A 24,273-nucleotide genomic window follows, 5' to 3' on the forward strand; every position below is an offset into this window, starting at 1 on the left:
TTGCATTTTAAGGTTAACTCCCGAAACATGCTTGTGCTAAAATGTCACTGCACTCTATTGGGACTAAAAGGAAATGTGAAATATCAATTACAAGTAATTCTTTTCTCATAAGTGTGTGGGTTGTTTTAAAAAAAAAAAAAAGTTATTTCTTGTTCACAAGTTTTGTTACAGTCCATGCAAGTGAGTGCTTCACCCAGAAAATCCACCCACCCCACAGGTGGTGCATCTCTATGAAACCCGTTCCTGCCAAAGATGAAAAAGTAAATTCCTAGTTTTTTCCCAGAGCCACAATTGATGTCATAATGGACATTAGTCAGGTCAAAACTGCAGTAAAAGTCATGGAGATTTACAAAAAACAACAACACAATTGGCAGAGTTTGCACTGCGGTTTGATTTATACTGCACAGTTGCCACTCCAAGAATGCTGATGGAACGACTTGCTCCTACTGCGCAAGCTCTCAGGGGACCTCATAGATGCACACTGATGACAACAGCATGAGCTAATCAAAGGTTGTCAGCGAACCTTGACACCAATCTGGCCGATCAGAGTTTCGGTTTGCAGTCTGGCCTTTCGTGTGCTTATTCAGAAGAAATTTCTATGAATCTCTGTCCAGGTGCAGCACTGTGGATTTGACATCCTCAGACTCACTCTGAGTCTGCTGCCGCTGGTTATTCGCTTATTTTATATAATGTGAAAGAATTTCCTCGACAATTAATCCGAGTTAGCTGAAACAGTGGTTTTTATTTTTTTTTAAATTATTTTTAGATATGGAGTCATACTGAAATGTAAAATCTCATTGTAGAATGAATTAAGTTGTACGAAGAAGCTCTAAAATTTACCAGGTTTTTGACTATGTGGTTAAGAATAATGTGAAGTGTACTTACAAGGGCCGAAAGGTGACTCGGCTCAGTAAAATAAGATAAAATAAAAAATATCTCAATTTGAATTGTGTTCCTGTGTCAGTTATAATATCTCAGCGCCCTCTGCTGCACAGATCATCAAAATACATAAATTGAGTTGCTGCTTTGTAATATTTTTAGCAATTTGAAAAAAATACTGAACGTTTATGCACATGTGGAAAAAAAAGTTTTTTTTCGCGACAAATAGTGAACAGAAAGTATACATATATTACTAAAAGATGCTACGTAACACGCGATATACCTTTCATGGGAGTTGTAGTTCTCTTCCGTTTCTGAGGCGCCGCCGCTAGCCTCGAAAAGCACTCCAACTCCCGCGATGACACGGTGCTCGGCTAAGCCACTAGCTGGTACACGCCTACGCTAAATAAACCCCCCTCGACTGTAATCCCCACTGTGCACAGCTGAATCCTCTGCGGGTATTTTTTTTTCCTCCCCTCTCCAAGTATACATTTGTACCACATTTAGCTAAAACATGGATAACTCCGGGAAAGAGAAGGAAGCCATTCAGCTAATGGCCGACGCTGACAAAAAAGTCAAGTCTTCGGGCTCTTTTTTGGGAGGAATGTTTGGAGGGTAAGGCAGCACTGCACCAAAGAACACACAGCTAGCCAGACTTAACTCTCAACGCTGGCACGCAGCCTGCTTCTATATATCAATATGTGTATATATATATATATATATATATATAAATATATATATGTATAATTATTTAACAACCATCACCACCACCACCTCCTCTTTGTTAATTAGTAAGACGCTAAATAAAGATTAAACAAGTGAAAGACAGCGCGTGTCATTAACAACTACAGCTAATCAGTTAGCTAAGTTAGCTGTCAACACTGTAAACAAGCCAGCTGTCCATGACTCTCCAGGACAGCGTTAGCACGTGAAGCTAATGGTGAGCAATAATAATAATAATAATAATGAGGTCTCTGGCAAAATATGATAACAAAGTTAAGAGTTTGGTTGGTTTAACCTGTGTCCAAATATTACCTGAGTAATGCTGATGTCACTGGCTTGTTGGTGTTGCCCTATCATTCAACACAGAATTACTATAAAACAGCACAAGTCAGCAAAATGGTTGTTTTTAACTATTAAACATTTATATTGATCCCATAATAGAAATTTTAAGCTTTTCATTTATTGGTATTGTTTATTTCAAAACGTGTGTGCAACCTTAATAGGCCATATTAGACTTAGCAAAACATTTTTAAAAAAATTACATGTCCAAATAGGAGCAAGAAGAAGTTAATATTTATTTCTTCTGCCTCAATGCTGTGTTTAGTCCTGTGACAAAATACGTGCTAAATAAATACCATGAGTAGCTTGGGTCTGAGCCACAACTCTAGTCCCTTATATCTCCCTAACAATATTGAAGAAAAATAAGTGACCTTGCGTGTACTGTCATAACATTCAGGCTGGCTGCTTAAATAGAGATTCGGCAAATATTTATCTGTTATTTTTTACTTGCAGTCTTGACTCTCTGCCAGATGGTTGTCATTTCAAAAGTCTTTACATGTACCTGTAACGTTGAAATAGTCAGTTATAAAGTGTTCAAAATCTAGATCATGGAACCGTGTCTTATTTCATTCGTGATGCATGAGCTTGCGTCGGATTAAATCTTAAAGATCTTGCAGCCTTCATGACTCTGTTATTTTCCTGAGCTTCCAGCTGACCTCCAGATGTTGGTTAGTTGTTGTGAGCATGAGCTGGGCTTTGTACTGGTAATTCTGTGACTGACCCAGCAGTGATGTAATCCTCTGCCATGATTGAATGGCTGCAGTGTTACAACTCCAACCGGCTCCCAGGGGTCCACTTGTTGTCATGGAGGGATGCTGATCTATATTGCATGTGCACAGGAATTTATTTAAGCTAGCAGCCCACCGATTTGAGTGCTGCATCTCCATAGAAATACAATAGCCTGGCACACAGTACAGTTTATCACCTTTTTGCCTCATTAGTCCTAGTGTTTTGTTTTTTTTTTCTCTTTTTATAGAGGTCATCACAAAGTGGAAGAGGCATGTGAGATGTACTGCAGAGCTGCCAACATGTTCAAGATGGCCAAGAACTGGAGTGGTACGATACCCTCGTTCCTCTTCTACGCCATAAATTTACGCTCACTGGCGAGGCTGTAAGATACTTTAGCCGTTTTTCTGGCATGTAAAGTGCAAAGCACAGCACTTGTGAACGTGCCACAAGTGTGTGTGTGTGTGTGTGTATATATGTATATATGTATATATATATATATATATATATATATATATATATAAAGTAGAATTATGAGCATAAAGTACATTGTCTGCATAAAGCAAGCAGGTATGACTGGTAAAGATTTAAAAAAAAAAAAAAATCAAGGTATGAAAATGTCTTCCCTTCTCCAGCTGCCGGGAGCGCGTTCTGCAAGGCTGCTCGTCTCCACATGCAGCTGCAGAACAAACACGACTGCGCCACCAGTTTCATCGACGCTGGAAATGCCTACAAAAAGTCAGATCCTAATGGTGAGACTGTGCAGTGCTACCTGGTGTGAAGGTCACTGTCACCATGACCCCCTTTTTATAAACTGTCTGCAGTAAACTTGATGTTAGTAGGGCTTGGTGATGCAGCCGTGATATTCTGTTGTATTACATCGCAGTAAAAGAATATACTACTTGATACAGTAGAAATGAATCATGTTCCTCCCAAGGTTGCAAGGTTAGCGTGAGGTTCTTACACACGTAGGTCTGGGTACAGTTTACATTTGAACCCAGTATCCTTTTTTTTTTTTTTTCCTTGATGCTTTACATTCTCTTAAATACTAAAAAAAATGTGAAATTCCAAACTGCCAAACGTGTAACTGCTAACTTGATGTGGTGCTAAGCTTAGCTGTAATTGGGTGAGGTACTTGGCTTTCAGGCGAGGTTTTAAAACCCTCACTTGAGTCTTACTGTGGCCTGGACTGAGCGTTGAGCTTCAGTACGCCGCCAACGCCGTCTTGCCCTTTCACCCAGATGCGCTGCCAAGCCCCGAAATTTGTCACAGACTTTACACCTATGGAGCTACACAGAAACGAGTCCTGACACCCGTAAATAAGTACAGTTCCCTCGTCTCCACCAGTAGACTGATGTCTGTCGTCACAGGGTAAATAGATTTTTATTGCCCCACCCTTTGTGTTGGAGGCCTCCTACTGCGAGGCTGGACAAGCAGGACAGGAGATTTCTCCTGAGATGAGCCATTGATTATTTTCCTACATTGCCAAAACACTAACAATTCCATTGGGTTCTTGCGCTTTAATTGCACGGCATTTACCATCAGTTGATCGATGGTGGTCCGGGTTCTCCCTCTACGGTCTAATTTAATCGTCTCTGAAGCACAGATGCAGATATTGATCTGGAGGACCGGTCGCCGCCTGTCAGATCTTAAGTTTTTTGAAAGGAGAGGAGGGTTTATTTTCTAATGGTTGTACTTGCAACATTAGGTTGGTGCCACATCTCACCTTGTTGCAGCACAGAGCGATGACTAACGACCCTGACTAACCATTACGATGTCTAACTCTTTCCTGCTCTTCCCTCTATGCTGCCAAAAGAGGCAATCAAGTGTTTAAACGCTGCCATCGACATATACACAGACATGGTAAGATGCACATAGAACTGTGTATCACTTCATCTTCGTTGTTGCCTTGTGCTTTTGTAAACCTTTATTTTACTCCAGTGTTAGTTCTAGAACGTTACTCGACAACACCTTCATCGCATCTCCTGCTCGCACTCCTCCCCTGGATTCATTTTAAAGCCCAAACCATGTCGAAGTGAAGCCATGGGCGACCACTTGACTTCGCTTCTCTACCACGCTCATGGACGTTGCAGGCATCCGTGGATTGATCCAGATACTGATGATTTCTCTTCCTCCTCCTCCTCCTCCTCCTCCTCCTCCTCCTCCAGGGAAGATTCACCATCGCAGCCAAACACCACATCAGCATCGCAGAGATCTACGAGTCCGATCTGGTGGATATAGAAAAGGTAAAAGTATAAATATACCTTCATTTACACAGTGGACGAGTGCTAATTCATTCTACTGTTAGTGGACGTGTTTGCCTGCAGGATCATGACGTAACCGTGTTTGTGTTTTGTAAAGGCTATCGCACATTATGAACAAGCAGCAGACTACTACAAAGGAGAGGAATCAAACAGGTACTGGTTCTTTTATTATGCTGACTTTACCAGAATTCCTTATCCAAACAATGATTCGTTGTGGTTTTTCTTTGTGTTATTGATCGTGGACCATTCATACAAGTTGAAGAAGACGCTGAATTATTTTAGTGGACTTTTTAAATGTCAGGCAGGGGTGAGCCATACCGGACCTTTTCCAATTCAAGATGATACCAATACAATTATATCCAATTGGTTATGGAGTTTAACTCAATAAATAAATTCAGGATTTTCATGAAAAGAATCACAATTTTCTTTCTCTTGCACCACTAGACTTTAAAAGTTCCGCCACATCCAATGTGATCGAAGCGAAACTCCATTAAAAAAAACAAACAGCCATTTTAAACTTTAAACTCTTTTTTTTTTTAATCTTCTGGATGATATGACAACACATGCAGTTACACTTTGTAAAAAAATAAGCATCTTGTTGTTACGACATTAGTATCTTGATCAGTTTATTACAATTAAGTCACAGCAGAATTGAAGTTGGAAGCGGCATTGCGAAGGTGCACGTTCGACTAATACACTCTGGGTGTTAAACATCCCCTCTAACGTCTCAAAGATGTGCCAGTCGATCGCCGTGGTTGATTATTTCAAGTCTTTCCTTTTCTCTTCCACCTCCAGTTCTGCCAACAAGTGTCTCCTGAAGGTCGGGGCTTACTGCGCCCAGCTGGAACAGTACCAGAAGGCCATCGAGATCTACGAGCAGGTGTGTACTCGTGGGTCTACACTTTAAATGGACTCTGCTGCTTTCTAACGAGTGATCTGGGCGTTTGCAGGTCGGGGCCAACACTATGGACAACCCTTTGCTGAAATACAGCGCCAAAGAATATTTTTTCAAAGCAGCCCTGTGTCACTTCATCGTCGACGAGCTCAACGCTAAGGCGAGTTTACATCTCTGTGGATTATTCTCAGGGTTTTAGGGGAGAAATCTGTGCTGTGATTTGAACACTGTCTCCACAGATAGCTGTTGAGAAATACGAGGAGATGTTCCCGGCTTTCTCAGAGTCCCGAGAATGCAAACTGCTGAAGGTAGCTCACGGTTAAGAACTCTGAGGAATTTGATGGCTTACTTTTTTGGTTCCCTAATCTGAGTAACCTACATTCGTTTTTTTTTGTTGTTGTTGTTGTTTTAACAGAAACTTCTGGAGGCTCATGAGGAACAGAACAGCGAAGCGTTCACAGAGGCAGTAAGTTCTCAGCTTTTAACAGAAGACAGGAATCCCATTGCTTGTAAGTTTGTTGGATCCCTCGAGTGTTCCAGGAAGTTGAAAGCTTGATCTCAGGTATCCAGTAGGTCCTCCAGGGCCGTGTGTTCTATGTGAAACTGGCACACACTGATGCCATTCTGATAAGCAATCACCGCTGAGCTCCTGCAAGATTTTACAAAGTTAACTCAAAGTCAGACAACAACTTTACAGTAAAGCTAACAGTGACACGCGAACACAGAGTTTCGCAGCGTTTACCTCCTTCCCTCTCATTTTAATTACCTGTATTAGCGCTGAGGCTACTTGACATCTTTTTATGGCTGTTATTTGGTCATCAAGTAAATGATAATGGTGCTTCAGGAGTAGATGTGATCACGGTCGAAGGATTTATTGACAAAGTGCGAGTTTACTCTTACTTTCAAAACATGATGTGAAAGAAGTCGAGATTTGAAGGTTTAAAGGCACAGACAGGTTTGAATCAGAAGGGAAAATGGCATCAAAACCAGTAAGGAAGAAGGACGGTCTTTATCTACATTTTGGGGGAAGTTCCCAGGAGAGCTGATTTCAGCAGTTTCCAGCATGATGACCACTTCATCTTGTTCTATTGGAAACAAGTCTGTGCAGGGTGCTTCCCCACCTGCTTAGTCTGGTCGGTTGAATCAGTCTCTGGTATGTTTTGCCCCTGGGTGCAATTTGTTCGGGCAGCTGTGAGCACAGCAACCATACTGTGGTCCAGACCAAAACAACCTGCGCTCAGGGCTCTCAGTCCCAAACAAACTCTGGTTGGACTTTATTCTGTACTCTGACCTCTGTCTGATGCAACCACCACAGGTTTGAGCCTACACAGCTCCTGTAATCAGGTGCTCTTTGCATTTTTGGACGCATCAGAGCAGCTAAACTGCAGCAGTTGCCGTAGAGTTAAAAAAAGGAGAAGATATCTGCAAAAGAAGTCACTGTCACACTCCCTTCTCAGAGGTATTTAACCTATTAACCCAGTGAATGCTCTCACAAGGTGAATCATAACGGTTTAGTTGGATTTTTCTCTTGGAGCAACTGATTTGGACCAGACAAATAAACTCAAGGAGTGAGAATAGATTAAGACACCAGGTTTATACTTGGAAAACAAATCGCTGATATATTTTGGGCCTTGTAGTTGATAAGTAGGGCTAACAAACAAGAATCTGTAACAATTAAGTCAGATGGATTTGATTATTCACGCCTCCTGTCCCGCAGGTGAAGGAGTTTGACTCCATCTCCCGTCTGGACCAGTGGCACACAACCCTCCTGCTGCGCATCAAAAAGACCATCCAGGGCGATGAAGGAGACCTGAAATGAAAGAGAGCCGCAGCAGAAATGCAGCATGGAGGGATTGGTCCATCACGCATGCTTTCACACACACACACACACACACGCACACGCACACTCACACACACTCTGTCGCTCACCTTATTCTGTATAGCATCCTGGGAGGAGTGTCCGCTGGTGATTTTTGAATAATTCACTCTCTGCTTCCCTACCGGGCGAATCTGAATCTGAATCTGGTCTGAATGTAAATCCTCCCGCCCTCTCCTCTTCTAGAGGATTGCTGCATATTTTTACGCTGGAGTCTGTCCCAGCTTGGGGCGGGGGCGGGGGCTGGGGAGGGGGGATTTCAGAAACTGATGTTAGTATTGACAACAAGCACTGCATGTTTTGTACTATTAGTTTTACTTAGTCAGGTCCAGCTGGGGTTTTTTTTCGTTTTGTTTTATTCAGTTACTTTTATAGTTCTTTAAATGTCTCAGCTTCTTTTACTAAAGACCATCATGACGTGTTTGGATTTAAAGAATGTACAGATATTTTATTTTGATTGTGTTGCAGCTGGAGTTACTGATGCTGCATCCATGTGATGTCAGAAAAGAACGACTTCACAAGCTGGCGATGCTTCGAGGAAGCAGAGGGAGGACGAGTTGCATTTGAATGCTCAGAGCGTTAAACCAAGACATGAATAACCGTTTCCAGAGAGAATGGATCAGGTGATCAATTTAATCTGGTTCACTCTACATGGATATCAGTTATTATTGATACCACATGACTGTTTGATCTCCAAATTGTGTTAACTACACACGCAGTAAAGCCAGACATATTGCATCCTATACTCTGACCACTAAAAGCTTTTAAACAGCAACGGGGCAGATGCATAATTACTTACTGTAATCAAAAATGGGCTTTGACCCGGCAAGTTTCTTTATTTATGACATCAGCAACTCGTGTTTCAACATCACATGAATGCAGCGTTAAAACCACCGGAGCCACACGTGTTTGTTTGGTTTCCATGTGATCACCAGGGGGAGAGACTCTTCTTGATGAAGGTGAATGATATGCACCAAGTGTAGACTGTTAAACATTTGTATTTAATCACAACAGCTGATTATATTTCCAGTCATGCTTTTCTTGCTCGAGCATGATTTATCGTTGCTTTAGGATTTGTCGATGATTCTTTGGATGTTCGTGAGTTGTAGTTCACCCGTGGAGTTTTTGAATGAAACAAACAGCAACGTGCCGGGGAACCATTAGCCACTCATCTCTGCTGTGTTGTGAGCTCTTTGAAGGTTTACTCTTCCACACGGCCAGTCGCTAAGCATGTCATTGTGTATAGTTACTACGTGTTGTGTTACATTCACTAGTGTGAGCAAGACCAAAGTTTTCTCTGAGGGGTCCGTCATCCCTGTGTACTCAGCTCCTTCCAGGTGGAATGACGATGGACTCCAGGTACGATCTGTATGCTTGTGTGAAAGGACAATAAAGTCAATATACCCAAGTTTTGCTGTGCTGCCTCTTAGCTTTACACACCAAGACACTACACCATCTCGCTGTGAGGTTCACACCAGGGTTGCACTAATCGTTAATTAAAACCTTTTATTCGAGGGAGCCTCATATCTGAGGAAATTTGGTTATTGGCCTTCATTTTTAGAGCTGGACAAACAGATGAATCCTTCTCTCCTCTCTGTGTGCAGTACAGAGCTCCAAGACCGCCCACCGGATGGCTAACTGCTAGTTAGCTTAGCTGCAATGAACGCTAGCAGTGGGGCAGTAGAGAAGGCAGTTTCGAAAGTGAGTAAATACTCTTAAATACGAAATGCTTTTTGCCAGTATTAACAGAACCAGGGATGTGCTTGATAATCCCATATCAATAGAAAACCCTAACTGAATTACCTTCAGCTGAAAAGTAATTTTATTTTGAAAAAAATTGATTCAAAAACTCCTAACAATCCCACAGAGCACTTTCCTATTTGACTGTGATGAACATTTGTATAAAATCACACTGAATCGGCCAAATGTACTTTTCTGGGCACTGTCAAGCCTGAATGTTACATTTATTACAGGTTTTTGCTCATCCCTGTTTGCTGGCAACATTGTGCAAAACATTCCAGGAGGGACGTGAGCTCCAGGGGTGGCTGTCGAGGTCTGTGACCTGACAAGTTTCCAGCCAGTACAGCCAGACATCTATAGTACTGAAGTACGTTCAGCTCTGCCGCTCTGGTGCTGACAGTGATAGTGGACGGAGCAGCTCTTTCATCAAAAGAGCAAAAACTGACAAAAGCTTTAAATTTCGCTGTAATTCAGAGAACTTAATTTGAAACCGTGGATCGGTGACGGGTCTCGTGTGGTGTTACATGTGGTTTCATTGTTCAGCACGAGTGATGGAATGGAATCTGGATCAGTGAGTGGATCAGAAACATCATTCCGTGATCCAATCTGGGCGTCAAGTCAGTCGATATGGGAATAACTTCAGTACTGGTGCCTGATTCCGATAATCCGTCTCAACTAGGGGTCAAGAAAAAATGAAAACTCTGACAGGAGGCCGCGTCTTCGTGTGTCCTGTTTTTATACTTTTATCTGATGTCTGACTTAATTTTAGCATCTCATTCCATTATTATAAAATGTAATTAGCCTACTTATTTGCAAGCATTCAAAATCTGTTTTGCCGAGTTCATTTTAATCTTCTACTTAATGACTATAAAAAAATCTTTCCTTCTGAAGGGACTTGTTTTAAACACCTACAGACTTGAGAAGGCTCAAGTTACCATCTTTAAAGTTTCTGTAAAATAAAGCGTTCTGTTAGTTAAGGCAGCATTGATACGTCCTGACGCATTTTACACAGCGGAGCTAAACGGCTCATTAGAGGACAACTGTGGAGAAAGGAACCAGAATGTAGAAGGATTTAGGTCTCATAATTCATATTCATCATCTACAGAATTACCCCCCCCCCCCCCCAAAAAAAATCATACTGATTCAATCATGTATTCCCTCAGTCATTCCAGCATGTGTGGGAAACTACTTGAGGATTCACTGGGAGTGTCGTTCTGGATTCAGCACCAGATCCGCATCCAAATGCACTCTTACTATATTATCCTTCTGACCCAGAGACACACATTAATAAATCCAGGAGTCCTTCGGTGCAGTGTTAAGTTGTGAAATATGAAATTTACTTCATTCAATGGCCAAATATTCCCCTTCCATTATCCCTACCCAACACACTGCACGCCAGGTGACATCTCGTTTGTGATGATGGATATGGAAAACGCATGATTTGACTTCCAAATGTGAGTAGAGATCGAGAGACTCGTAATTTTAATGATAATCTTGTCACATCCAAGCCTGAAAAACAACACTGGATGGATAAGGATGAAACAACAAATGGTCAGAACACAAATTCAGGGACTGCCAAGACCACAATACAATCCAAGATAGCTGCTCCAAAACATCAAATAAACTACAAATATGGAGTGAAATGGGGTTTTAAGTACCCAGATATAACTCTACATAGGTCTTCTATGAGTCAGCTTCAGCTGAGACCCCTTTAGGTTCTGCTAGTGTGTCATCAGTTCTTTGTTCCCCATCATGTTGGACAGTAGCCATGTCTTTGTTTTCAAAAACCTTCTCAGAAACGACCACTGTCTGAATGTCAGGAGTCAAAATATCAGTGTCACAGGAGGCCTGGCTCTCTGAAACTGGAGCCAAAATGGTCTGCGAGGCTGCTGTTTCTAGGACAGATGATGTAGAGATGATGGGGGTCTCAGAGACTGAAGCTAACGCCGCGTCAGACACAGGAACAGACAGGGTGGTTTCAGTCAGAGACACGGAGGAGGCAGGGTCAGAGGTCAGGGGGAGGGTGTGAGCCATGGACACGGGTATAGTGAAGGGCACGGGCAGGGTGGAGCTATCAAGAGAAATGACGCTAGCGCCGGTGCTGTCAGTGGTTACGATGGGCTGGATCTGCGTCCCGGGTGGTACGTCGGTGTGGATGACAGTGATCCCGCCCAGCGTGCTGTGACTGACCAGAGCGATAGCGCCGTGCCCGGGCCATTCAGACGAGAGCGTGACTGGCTCAGCCGGCACCATGATGGGATCAGTTTGGGTTTTATCAGTATTATCAGCACGAGCAGCAGCAGAAGCACCACCATCGCTTTTTCTAGCTTTGCTCTTCTTCTCCTTTTCTCCTCTTCCCTTCGTGGGTGATTTGGCTTTCTTGTCCTCCACGTTTCCCTCCAGGACCACCAGGTAGGTCTTCCAGGGAGCATCCGAGTCATGAATCTGAAGATTAGAATAGATTCATGAGTGAAGAACTGCCTTACAAGGCTGTCCCTAAAAATATTGCCTGTTAAACAACGTTGTCAGGGGAATGCGCAGCCCCTGAAATACTGCACCAGACCCATGAAGGGTTAAACTGGTGGTGGAGGTAGTCACAGTGTGGAAGTGACATCAATGTGAAAGGCAAGTCTGAAGTTCACTCTCACTGTGAGGCTGGATTCAGACCAAACGGAAAGCTGCGGCGTAAATGCAGGTTCTGCCATGTGTTTATATGCATTTAGTGCATTTTAGCTGCAAGGGTTGGTGCTGCAGGAAAGTGGAACCATAGTCAACTTTCAGAAAAACACAACCTAACGTCACATTGTAGCAGCCAATCACCAGAGCTAGAGATGTGACAGGAAGATATCCACAGGAAGAAGCAGTTTACTGCGCTGTGACACTGTAGCACCCTGTTGTTGCGAGCTGTGCTGAGCTCCCCTGAGGGAGCACAAAGGTATCAATCGGTATAAAGTTGCATGACTTGCTACTAGAATTGGGATTTCTGGTTGTAAGGGTAACAGAGTTCAAAATATTAGTCAGACACACGTCTGAACGCAGCCTAAATGCGGAGGATGTCGTGAAACGTGTCATGGCTCTAATTAAAGAAAACTTGCTCCAATAAAAATTGGTTACAGAGAGGCGTGATGACACGCTGGCTGTTAACGATTAGCAAATTTGAAGGCTGCACTACTGGTGAAATAACATCCAAAATATGAAAAGGTTATAAAAATACCAGCTTTGTTTGGTTCTGTGAAAAGAAGCAAAACAGCAACCGTGGCTGCTGTCACGGCAGCATGACGCCGCGGTACGCAGGAGAGTCTCTGCAACATGATTTCATCAACTTTTCTCAACACTACTCGCACAAATGAAAATGTTCTTTTTTTTTGTGTGTGATATGCAAAAGCGAAGTGCTGACCGTTGTGTGCCTGCGAAGGGTGGACTGGTCTGTGAAGGTGCGGCTGCAGAGGCCACACATGTAGGGTTTCTCTCCGGTGTGGATGCGCTGGTGCCTCTGGAGGGCGTTGAGCTGGGTGAACTGCTTGTCACAGTCTTTACAACTGTACGGACGCTCACCTGACGGCCACCACCAATGAAACACACATTTTGAGAATAACTGCAGCGAGTCAGGAGAATGCCTTTATCTCTGAACAGGAAGGAGCAAACAGGTCGATATTTACCCGTGTGTATTTTTAAGTGCTGGTGGAGGGAGTTCCTCTGAGCGAAGCTGCGACCACACTCCTCACACTTGTAGGGTTTGGATCCAGTGTGGATGTTGGAGTGGTGTCTCAGGTATTCTTTAGAGGCGAAGCTCTTCCCACAGGACTCACACATGAAGGGTCTCTCTCCTGAACAACAAAATGTGAAAAAAAACAATCAGCTTTTCACTTGGGTTCCGGTTATGAGTTGAGAAGACACCACCTGATGACACTCCTACCTGTGTGTGACCTCTTATGATAGGCCAACATGTGCTTCTGGGTGAAGCGGGCCTCACACTCGTCACAAGCGAAGGGTTTCTCTCCCGTGTGGGTCCTGGACACAGACAAAGAGCTTCAGCTTCTTCTTCTTCTTGTTTTTGGTCATTTATTACAGTGTTCTTGAACATCAAAGTATTCCAGAGAACACAAACTGTTAGAACGTAATGTAAAAAGAATATTTTGGTGAAGTTACACACAGGGTTTGAATTAAATCCCTCTGAGGAGAACTGAACCAAACCATCTGTTTTCCAGCTGCTCAAGCTGCTTATGTTCACAATCAGTGACAGGACGAGTGCCGAGCTTAGTAAACAAACGGGTAGAATTTCCCTCTACTACCCCCAAGCCCATTCAGAACACTGTCAAACATGGAAGGCTGGTGTACGCTCAAGTAGAATGTTGCTGTGCAGTCTCCCCAGTGGTCCCAGGATTAAAACCTGGGATGGTTCGAGGGGTGCTGCGATTTAACGGCCGTGTATCAGTACTGGTTGATGTTTTCCTTGTTGACTAACACTGGTGTTGGAGAATAAGATGACATCCACACAAGGCTGCGGCCAGTGTTTGTCTGCTATGTGAAAGGTAAGAAGGGGAATAAAGATCAACAAAAACAGAATATCAATATGAGCGAAAAAAAGGAAACACAAAGTATACGTTTTGGAACTACTTAAACTATCGGCCCATTAATATCAGTGTCAGGCCTATTACACTCAGAACCCAGAATCCGACTAACCGGTGCATTCCTAACGGTCACAACCACGCGTCTAATTCTAGTTTCTTTTGGCCGGTCAGCTCGGTACCTGCGGTGCATTTTGAGGGCGGAGTTCTGCGTGAACCTGGCCCCGCAGTCCGTGCACTCGAATGGCTTGGCGCCTGTGTGAGTTCTCACGTGTAGCACCAGGGCAGTTTTGGAGCTGAGCGCTTTTCCACACTGAGGACACATGTGACGCCGATTGTTGCGTTCGTGTACCTGAACAGGAGGATGTGGACAGAAGTGATCACGTCAGGGAAATGTGACATCATTGCGACTACTGTATATTGCAGGGTTTCATTTTTTTTTTCTTTTCGGCATTTCTGAAGGTTTTTAGGCTTTTTAGAACCATGATGAATTCAATTCAAATATCTGTTTCACATCCATACTGTCCAGAAATGCAAATGGAATGTGATGGAAAATCACAATTAAGCAATTATCCTTTTAAGACCTTTGCAGAACCTGCTGAAACCTCATCAATCTGGGTACAGGTGCCTTTAGACAGAGGTAGCGTGTTGAACCTGTCACCTGTCTTTGATGGCGGACGACATCCTTCTTCCGTTTGAAGGTCTTGGCGCAGGCTTCACACGGAAACAGCCTCTCGTTACTGTGGACGTGCTTCTCGTGGATCTTCAGGTTGCTGCGGTTAGCGAAGGTCTGCTGGCAGGTCTCGCAGCGGTAGATGACTTCGGCTTTCACTCCGTGGTACGTGCTGACCGGGAGTGAACAGAGGACACGTGACACCGAGCATCCAAGGAGGGTTGAGGTTGAGTTAACTTCCACAAGCGCATGCAGGAGCTCTCGGTCCAACCTGCTTTAGATGACCATTCTGACCTACCTGATGTGTTTCAAGTAGCTCCTCTCATAGTGGAAGGTCCGCTGGCACTTGTTACACTGGAACTGGGCCTTGGATGTTCTCTTTACTGGCTCTTTGGCCTCTCCATTCTCCCCCTCCTGCTGCTCCTCTTCCTCCTCCTCCCCAAGAGATAACATGGGTTCTTGAGGGTCATTACACAGCACATCCTCCTCCAACCGGCTGTCCTCCGCATCCGAGGTGGGTAGTGAAGACTGGCCTGGTTTCTCCTTCTGTTTAGGAGCCTTCCCACTGTCTGCTTTGTCCCTGTTCACACCTTCCTCTGTCTCTTCATTGATGACTTTGTAAACCATATTAAATGATTTTGTTTTAGCACTAAAAGGTCTATGAAGGATTTTATGGCCAGCCAACCTCAGTTTTAGCTTCCCTCCTTGTCTTTTTTCTTCTGTCGTCAAGCTCTTTGCCTTCAATCTTTTTGGAGCTGCCTCTCCCTCAGAGCTCTTCGGCGAGAGCAGGCGCTTGCGATTTTTTGGCGGCTTCTTTCCTTTTTTAATTTTGTCTTTCGTGGCCTCACTATCTGTATCTCCAACATCTGACTCAGTTGTTTTCTTCGCAGGTTCTTGTAGAATCCCGGCGCTCATGGCCTCGTCACAAATTACTGCAAGCTCCTTACAGTCCAAAAATGTTGCTGCTGCATGAACATCAACGATCTTATCTCTGGCTACCTCCACTTTACCAGTGTAAACAAACTCCAAAAACTTGGAGAAGTCATTTGAGTGTATGTTTGAGAGTAACAACCTGTCTGAAGCTGTATCCTGTGAGAGAAAGATGTTCTGGAAGTAGCCGCTAGATGCTGCTAGCATCACCTGGTGGGCCTGGAACTCCTGCACGTCCCCCTGGTAGTCCACCTGCACCGTGACATCACTCAGCTGACCCTGTTGCCTCATCCGGTGCAGAGAGGCCAGGAGGTACTCATGGTGGGATTTAGAGGTCAGCTGAACCACCTTGACTCCCATCATTCATCTGTGCTGCTGAGAGAAACCAGGCGGGAACGTGCGACTCGTAAGGCTGAAATTGTTTCACGGAACTGTAGAACTGCAACCACTAATCGGGGCATCAGTCGGTTGAAAAGTTGTTCAACTGAAATCAAGATACCATTAAAATTAAATATTTGGTAATGTGGTGATGTTCTGCCCACACATCGGAGTCTTCAGGTCCCCACAAAAATCACACAATAAAATTAATGAATGCCTTTTTAATGAAAATAAGGATCCTGAAAAAAAAAAAAAAATCAACATTCCTTTTAATTTTGTAAAACGCAACTGCATAATCAATTAAGACACTCTCATCCAGGTACATCTTGAAAATGAATTGGATTGATTCGTCCACAGAGATTGATGTTATGATAGGATTTATTCATAAATTCCTTTTTAAAAAAAAAAAAAAAAAAAGTATCGGCAAAATGTCACAATCGGGACACCCTTTCATGATGGGTGAGTGTATTTAAGTGAGATGCTTCCAGTGAACATTAGCTGGATAAAATGTACCACCAAATTAGCATAGCTCGCTGGCATAGAAATAAAAAGCTAATCTAGCTAAATGCTAAGTCTCCTCTGACATGGATATAAGCAGCTACATCTCCAAACTACAAGATCTAGCAAAGCCGCGCTGGGTTCACTGCTACGTTAACTGCTAGCTGAAATTAGCATGTCACGGTACAAGGCACTAGCAGTGAGCTAACCTGCCATGAAACCTAACTAGACAGGTGGATGTCCAACCCGCACTACTTCTACTGGAGCATGAGTGACCGTGGGAGCAGCTAACGATACATCAACACCAAGCAACTTTTTCTTACCGTAAGGTCGGTAAGATGGCAGCCCTCAACAATGTTCCTCAGTTGAATGTATTTCCTGTAGAAAACGGCACTTGCCTTTTTACTCGGCAACATCCGGTGCCGCCGAGGCTGATTTGGGATCAGTTTTCCGCCATGCTCGTAATTATATATCGACGTTACTACTGTTCCCGGATCATTTAGAAAAGTATCAAAAACAACTTTAGCGCCGGTTAGCTACCTTTCAAACCGACGTTACTGTCTCGCTCACTTAGCTAGCTGGAGCTATGCTTGATACAACAATACGTAAGTCAAAAATAACGTCCGTTTTAACGCTGCGTTTTTATAATTCTTCGTATTTCAAGGTCCAAACTTTATTTTGGCTGTTAATATGCGTACAAAGAGATTGGACAGCACAACAACTGTGAGAACGTCGTTTTTATCGGGTGATTTTGTAACGTAGTTACCGTACCTTCGTTTGTTAGTGCAACATTGCGGCTTGAACGCGAGGTGGCGCCATTGTAAAGCTTAGAAAGACAACATGACAAGCTACAGAAGCTGTTTTATGTACAAGTTAAGCTTGCCTACTGAAGCAAAACGTGAATTTTTCTTAAGGTATATTGAATTTCAGCTCTCGCTCTCTCTGGCAGCTTATTGAGGAATAAAGTACTTAGATAACAAAAGATTCTGTTTTTTTTCTCATTTACATCTAGGCAGACATAAATCATAGAGAAAAGCAAAATACATGCTGTCATTCCAAAGGTCTGTGGAAAGCTACTTGTGGATTCACCAGGGTGCTAGTCTGCAGCTGCCAAGGGTTGTTTTTTTTGTGCTTTTTTTCTTCCAGAGGAAATCCATATACCTTACATTTGTCTTAATGAATTCTGCAAGCTAGCAATCTGCTCTGTTCCGGTGACTCATGCTGCACTCTAGACCAAAGCGTTGCAGACTTCAAGTCTGACCAGGAACACCGTGTTCACCCTCTATCACTGTCATTCTATGACATTACACTACAATTTTCATACAAGTGGTATTTCATCTTTGCGTAGACCGAGCAATATCTGCAAATATGATAATCTGTAAGTGCAAATATAGATATGTTGTAAATGTATTGCCTTGGAAAGAAGCCTGGAGTTTAATGAAATACTGAAAGTGACAGTTAAATGCATGTTAATTCCAAGAAGGTTGTCTTTGATGTGAGTTTCACTTGGGCCACAGGAGTATTGTTTTTTTCTTCAGGATTCTGAATGTCGCAGTGAGCTGTCGACAATCTTCTTGTGATTAAAAAAAAAAAAAAAAGGTTCAGCAGTCTCAAGTTCAAAGTAACATCACTTGCAAATATAAATGCAGCCGGGAATTCTGTTTTTTGATGGTATCATAGGTTGCTTTGTCAGATATGACAGGGAAACTTGAAGCTTACGTTTTATGTGCCAATCAGTGGGATAAGGATTGTCAAAATCAACAAAATAACAAAAGGTCAAACAGTCAGTTTGGAAGCATGCCATTTTAATTTACTCTCAGCTGTGACACGAGCTGACTTTTCTCATGTCTCCAGGACTAAAGAGTGTAGGCCAACATGGAGGTTAGCATCATCAATGGCTCCCTCCACCAAAACCAGATGGATTTCACACAAGGTTTTCTTTGCTGCAATGGAGTTCTGTGGCAAACAAAAGTTTATGGGACTTGATGAAAATCTTCACAAGTTAACGCTGCTTTCACAATTCTTTTTATTTTAGATTTTTTTAAATGTGTAAATGAGGTGGTTCAGTGGTGCAGTGGTCAGCACCGTCGCCTCACAGTAAGAAATTTCCGGGTTTGAGCCCCGCCTGGAGCACAGGATCTTTCTGTGTGGAGTCTCCATGTTCTCCCTGTTCCTGTGTGGGTTCTCTCTGGTACTCCAGCTTCCTCCCACAGTCCAAAGACAACAAGAGGGGACGAGGCTAATCCAGACTCTAAATTGACCGTAGTCGTGACTGTGAGTGTGAACGGTTGTCTGTCCCTGGCGTGGACTGGTGACCCGTCCAAGTTGAACCCACCTCTCGCCTGAAGGCAGCTGGGATAGGCTCCACCCCCCCAGCGACCCTTAACAGTAATAAGTTGTGGAAGATGGATGGATGGTGTAAATGCAATCTTTAGGAAAACAAAGCTAACATTATGTTACGGGTGCATGGCTTCGATCTCATCACGACTAGCTTCGCGCTTCTTCTGTCGTCAGTGTGATGTTGCTTATCGTCTTCTTCAGCGACTCGTTTGACAAAGAAATTCAACAGAGCTCACGAGTGCGGTTAAAATATCTTAAGCACACACAGGTTAGCGTTTAAAGGAAAACCCATTCAAACCTCCCACTGGCTGTGAGACGTGGGAACCAGACGTGCAACAACGCTAACGTACTCCCCGGTTTTAGGACTCACTCCTACGCTGCTCTGTTTTTGTGCTGTTCAGAGGTGCAGGGCTGAGGGAGGAGAGAGAACGTGGATGTTGCCCGTCCCCTGGTGCGCTCAACTGCCAGCTGCATTATCAGGCCATCCAGTTGAAAATGACGTACATCATTAAGCTGTCAGCGAGGAGGATGAGGAGTACATTCTTGCAGAAAGGTGATGGGCTCAGCAAACAAAACATTCTGCAGACATCAGGTCGTCTTTGCTCTGCTACGGGTAAACTCAGCTGCACAACCGAAAATATCAGTACTGATGCTCGGCAGTGCACAAACAACATAACAAAATGTTCACTGTGTGTGAGAAATTCAAAGCTCAAAGCCAAGTTCGGTTAGATTTTACGGCTTCGGGGCACACACGCAGTTCCAAAATTAAAAACAAACACAGTAAAATTCAGGAGTGTGGTGGTGATGGTTGTGTCTGGGCTCGGTTTGTGTGCTGGACTCATGCAAACTCTTCAATTTGCATGCAGCGAGGGTAAGCCTGTCGGTCAGTGTCCTTGCAGGACCTCTCTACAGCTCCTTAACAGGAATGACTCGTAATCCCTGCAGATGAACTGAACCAATGATGGTAAACACTAGAACATTATAAGGAAGTGTAGACATTGGTGGTCCAAGAATAACCACAGCATTTTCTTTGTACTTGCCCATATAACCACACGGCCGTTGCCAGACCCATCAGAAACCAGTCCAACCCAGTATTCTGCGGTGATTTCCCCTTCCCCTGCAGTCAGTGAACTTGATGAACAGGAAACACATTTCATCAATTTATTCTCCTTTTTTTTTTTGGGACTTTGGACTCGGGTTTGTTTGTCAAAAGGCATCAATAGCTTTTGTTTTATCAATGGCATGTTTTGTCATTGAGATAAACTTCATTGATTTCATGTAAATCTGCAGAGTAGACTCTAGTTTAGGTAAATGGACTCGTGTCTCCACCCATGTTTACATAAGAGAGAAATTGGGCAGGGATCAAATATTGTACATGTTTGCGCAGTCCTGTCAAGGTCATGGCCGCTTCGCCAGGATACACACACCAGACCAGACCTGTCTTTGGAAGTCTTTCCGAACACTTCATCCTTGATCCCGTCTTTTTGCCTTTTCGGTGGCCGGACGCCACGCCACTCGCAGCCTGCCCAGAATCAAGCTGGAACTCCTAAAACCTCAAAATAAGATCAGCACATATAAAACCAATAATTCACAAAACTGCAGAACTCACAATTGCAGATGACTCTTAGAGCCATCATGTAGAAATGTGTTTCGTCTTGACTAAAACTGACGAGACATTATATTTTCTGCACAAGGACGAGGCCTTAACGCGTTACCACAACTGAACAAGGATCCAGCTGAGAGATGTTTCTGGAGCTCCAGCTTATTATTTAAAGTCCATAACTGTCAGGAGACTCTGCTGAATGCGGTTATATAAATTATTTGTTTGTGGTGTCAAAAAAAAAAAAAAAAGTGGACAAGACACTTTAAGAAGTCTCCCATTTAGATTCCAGTTCTGAAAATCCTGTTCACTAAACACCAGAGTCTATGTCCTGTTTTTTTTCTGTCACTCTGGGCGTCAGTTAGGAAAAGGAAGTGACACTGTGTTTGGTTTGAGGGCCAGGAGGGCCGGTAAGTGTCCCCTGTAGAACCGCATCACCGCGACCTCACCTCATGTATCACGAGGTGTGATGAAGATAGCAGGTAACAGCCTTTTTGTGCAATGCTGCTACCATGAGGGTGGATGGACGGGGTGAAAACCGCCGTGTGGCTCCAGGCACGTAAAAGTTGGACTTTCCCTCTGTCAGTCACTCCACCACATTTGTCCAGACTAAAACATTTCAACTTTTAAATGGCTGGAAAATAAATTTAATGCAGATTGAGCTCGAAAGGCTTCTTCCAATGACTTTTGTGGTTACACCCCCCCTCCCCCCCACCAACAGCTTGGACTTGAGTAAATTGACTCCATTTATACAGCACTTTTCTATTTAACAGTACTCAAAGTGCTTTACAATTTGCCTCTCGCTCACCTCCTCCCATTCACATGTGGCGTAGCTGCCATTCAGGGCGCTGGCCGGCCCATTTGGAGCAGGGTCCAATGTCCGGCTCAAGGAGTCTTTGTTACATGGACAAGAGGACCTGAGGATCGAACTGGCAACCTGGAGGTTAGTGACTGACCTGCCAGCCAAAATAACCAAATAGTTGTGGTCGGTCACTACAGTTAAGTATGCGCTGGGGATGCCAGCTCGCCTGACACACCCAGGTTTAAGACCCGTGGGTGAGCTGTGTGAAGGACCCTGGCGTTAGGTCGACCCTGTGTGAGACGCTCCAGAGATGGGTTAAGCGCTAATGTACGAGGCATTCGTGAGGGAGCCATGCATGCGTGAAGCGCTCCCAAAGGGGGGGTAGTGTGATCGAGAACTGTCACTACAGCTGAATATGCCATGGCAATGAGCCTGGCTCTTTGTTGCTGAGGTCAGTGAGCGTGCTCGGTACCTCGTGGATCTGGGTTCCCAGCTACCTTCGCTTGGTTGCATGCGAAATTAATGTCTTTCCTTTCCCGTACGGTAATTGAACGCAAAGGATTGCACAGGAATGTGCTAAACTATGATGGCAGTTGTATTGTACTATTGTCCTCGTTAGCATGTTAGCAGGCGGATGCACGGTTGTGCCTTATTACTGCCTCACAGAGCTGCAAGCATGCCTGTGGTCTCTGGTTTGAAACTTTCTTGCCTGCAGTGTAATGTACCAGACAAATTTTGACATAAAGTGCTTGAGTGGTATTCATCCTTTCCTGTTCAAATAAGCTCCGTTTCACCAAACTTTTTTTTTCTTCTTGTGCCTGCCTGGTTTGGAGAATACTTTCCTTTCATTGATGAAAAGATATACGGCATTCAGAGATGGAATTACTTTCCAAATGGCCTGTGACTCACCATCTCTATTCCCAGTGCTCTCTCCTGCTCGCCCTCCCTCGCCCCCCCTCCCCACCTTCACTTGTCCTTGTGAATGTTCTATCTATTGTAACTGTATACAGCACTTAGCACTTCAGACGGCAGACAAACTAGCTCAAGGACAGCCTCCCACTCTTGTGATGTTCATAAATAGACTATTTGTCCAGGCTTACCAATCACCTTACCCACCAAGCCTGTGTGGGTGCTTGTGGACATTGTATAGCTCGCACAAAAATAGCTCCCTACCACTGCTGTGTGAAGGCGGATTCGGGCCTGCAGTGAGAAAGTCTACTTTGCACAGAGAAAAACACTGTTGTACATTTCATGATCATTGCTAATGACTCACAGTCTATCCCTTTTTTTCCCCTTTTTTTTCAAGTGTGATTTTCTTGTGCAATCTGTAGCACTCTATAACAGGTGGTGTCACCTCCGCAGACTTTCCCAGAATGCAACACTCTCACCGACTGTGCACGACCTGACCGTCAGCACATTCCTGGAGAGCTGGGTCCCCAGAAGCAACAATTCCTCCTTCTTCTCTCCCTTCCTTCCTGCCGCCCTCGTGTCCTCTGTGTTACTTCTGCGGATTGCATCACTCGTCTGCCTCATGGCCCCCACTGCTCGGACCCTTTAATCACATAGGGCACACATGTACACACACACACACGCAAAGTAAATGTGTGCGCTCCACAGGCACACACCCATTGTGGGCAGAGGGCACTCTCGTCAGTCCTCATACTGGTTTTGTGGCTTCATCTGGAATGTTATGGTTGGTTTGAGTGGAGGATTCTGGAGGCTTTCCAACTGCCCTCCAAAGACTCTGCTTCTCTCTTTCCCGCTCCATCTCTTTATTCCTTCTCTCCAGCCCCACCCCCCTGCCATGCTTTATCCGCTCGCCCTCAAGGTCAGAAATATCCTGTGGTTTAGGTTTGATCCCCTTGGATATGCCTTTCGCACTCTCTCTGTCTCGCTTGTGTTCACTGAGGCACACACTAACACTCACTGTAACTGGACTAGTGTAAGCATTCCCCCACAGGAACACATGCTGGGATCAGCATAGGTGGGTCTGTGTGCCTTGCTGTTGCACAAACACGGCCTCTTTCCCACTCGAGGTCAACAGGCTATCCGAACACACTCAACAAGCAAAATAAGGACATAGTTCATTACGGGGAGGGTGTAATCACTGAAGACGTCCATCTTTCATCTGGCGCTAGAGTGACAGCAAGCAAAATAGCCCTCTTCCTGAGGAGTCACAGTGTGTGCACTCTAATGATGACGGGACCTCAGCCAGGTCAGCCACGTTCCTCCGGGTTTACCTATTCTCTGAGTTGGGTAACGTGGCAGAGGTCCAGCGCTTGTGTAATAACAGCGGCCGATGCTGGCTGAAAGTGTGCCAGCGCAAGAAGTTATTCTTTCATATCCACAAGTTAATGGAGGAAAACAAAGTCTTGCCCAATTAAAACCCTGGTCTGACTGCGAGTCCCTCAAGTGTGAGTATCAGTCACGGTCATGCCGGGGCTGTTAACGGCAAACCTGCTTTACGTCAAATATTCACATGGAAAAAAAACCCCACATTACGAGTTACGACTCCACGGCTATAGTACCTCATATTTTCATATAAACAGACATTTCACTCAAGCCCTTGACAAATGAGTGAAACACATAACTGAGCAGATGTCTCATGATATTCAGAACAATTTCTCCTGTTTTACAGCTGAAATAGTAAAGAGTAGACTGCAGCTGGGATGGCTACTCCCAGTTAGCCCTCTGCTTACTGGAATGTTGGATAGATAAGTCCAGTTTTGTGGCACTTTTAGACATCCCGTATTTTAAAAGAACAAAAGAAACAAATTCCAATCAGAAACGAGTCATTTCAGTGTCTTATGATGCTCTGCGCTATTTATTTACCGATTCTATGGATGAAGCAGTACCAACTAAGTCGACCTCAGCTCGGACAACTACGTCCCGTTTGCTCTCTGTACTCAAACTTGAAAGCGGGTTCATATTTTTAAAAAACTGTACAGTTCTCGTAACGTGGCAAATGTCATCACGTCAAACGGATCAAATAGTGGCAGTGACATGATTTGTTTCGTGGGAGTTTGGCAACGCTCTGAAGAA

General features: G+C 44.1%; 3 protein-coding genes across 8 annotated transcripts in view; 2 read left to right on the forward strand and 1 right to left on the reverse strand.

Moving 5' to 3' along the window:
* The first annotated feature begins 1,263 nt into the window (after positions 1 to 1,263).
* On the forward strand, positions 1,264 to 10,159 carry napbb (N-ethylmaleimide-sensitive factor attachment protein, beta b). 2 transcript variants are annotated; one of them, XR_015110753.1, is made up of 13 exons: positions 1,264 to 1,494; positions 2,918 to 2,997; positions 3,303 to 3,419; positions 4,484 to 4,530; positions 4,836 to 4,913; positions 5,029 to 5,084; positions 5,727 to 5,811; positions 5,882 to 5,986; positions 6,066 to 6,134; positions 6,242 to 6,292; positions 7,544 to 9,061; positions 9,307 to 9,403; positions 9,676 to 10,159. XR_015110753.1 is itself a non-coding variant. In XM_086190484.1 (11 exons), exons 1-11 carry the CDS (start codon positions 1,394 to 1,396, stop codon positions 7,643 to 7,645), a joined length of 891 nt encoding a protein of 296 aa, XP_086046610.1. In that variant the 5' UTR covers positions 1,264 to 1,393; the 3' UTR covers positions 7,646 to 9,104. The 2 variants fall into 2 exon arrangements, 1 of the variants encoding a protein (XP_086046610.1); XM_086190484.1 differs by lacking the exons at positions 9,307 to 9,403; positions 9,676 to 10,159 and having other exon boundaries at positions 7,544 to 9,104.
* Positions 10,160 to 10,873: 714 nt separating this feature from the next.
* gzf1 (GDNF-inducible zinc finger protein 1) lies at positions 10,874 to 17,189 on the reverse strand. 4 transcript variants are annotated; one of them, XM_086190480.1, is made up of 8 exons: positions 16,813 to 17,189; positions 14,982 to 15,985; positions 14,672 to 14,855; positions 14,193 to 14,362; positions 13,359 to 13,453; positions 13,102 to 13,269; positions 12,840 to 12,997; positions 10,874 to 11,887 (listed from the first exon to the last, which is right to left on the reverse strand). In XM_086190480.1, exons 2-8 carry the CDS (start codon positions 15,974 to 15,976, stop codon positions 11,126 to 11,128), a joined length of 2,532 nt encoding a protein of 843 aa, XP_086046606.1. In that variant the 5' UTR covers positions 15,977 to 15,985; positions 16,813 to 17,189; the 3' UTR covers positions 10,874 to 11,125. The 4 variants fall into 4 exon arrangements, with proteins under 4 accessions (XP_086046606.1, XP_086046603.1, XP_086046605.1 ...); XM_086190477.1 differs by having other exon boundaries at positions 14,982 to 15,988; XM_086190479.1 differs by having other exon boundaries at positions 14,982 to 16,097.
* trib2 (tribbles pseudokinase 2) overlaps positions 16,946 to 24,273 on the forward strand; it is a 59,442-nt gene continuing 52,114 nt past the window's right edge. For both annotated transcript variants that reach the window (XM_086190482.1, XM_086190483.1), the window contains exons 1-2: positions 16,946 to 17,094; positions 19,231 to 19,382. The gene's annotated coding sequence lies outside the window, so the exon portion shown is untranslated. The remainder of the gene's footprint in view (positions 17,095 to 19,230; positions 19,383 to 24,273) is intronic.

Source organism: Aulostomus chinensis, chromosome 20 (genome assembly GCF_037954235.1).
Source record: "Aulostomus chinensis isolate RoL2024-O1b breed Wild chromosome 20, RoL_Achi_v1.0, whole genome shotgun sequence".
NCBI lineage: Eukaryota > Metazoa > Chordata > Actinopteri > Syngnathiformes > Aulostomidae > Aulostomus > Aulostomus chinensis.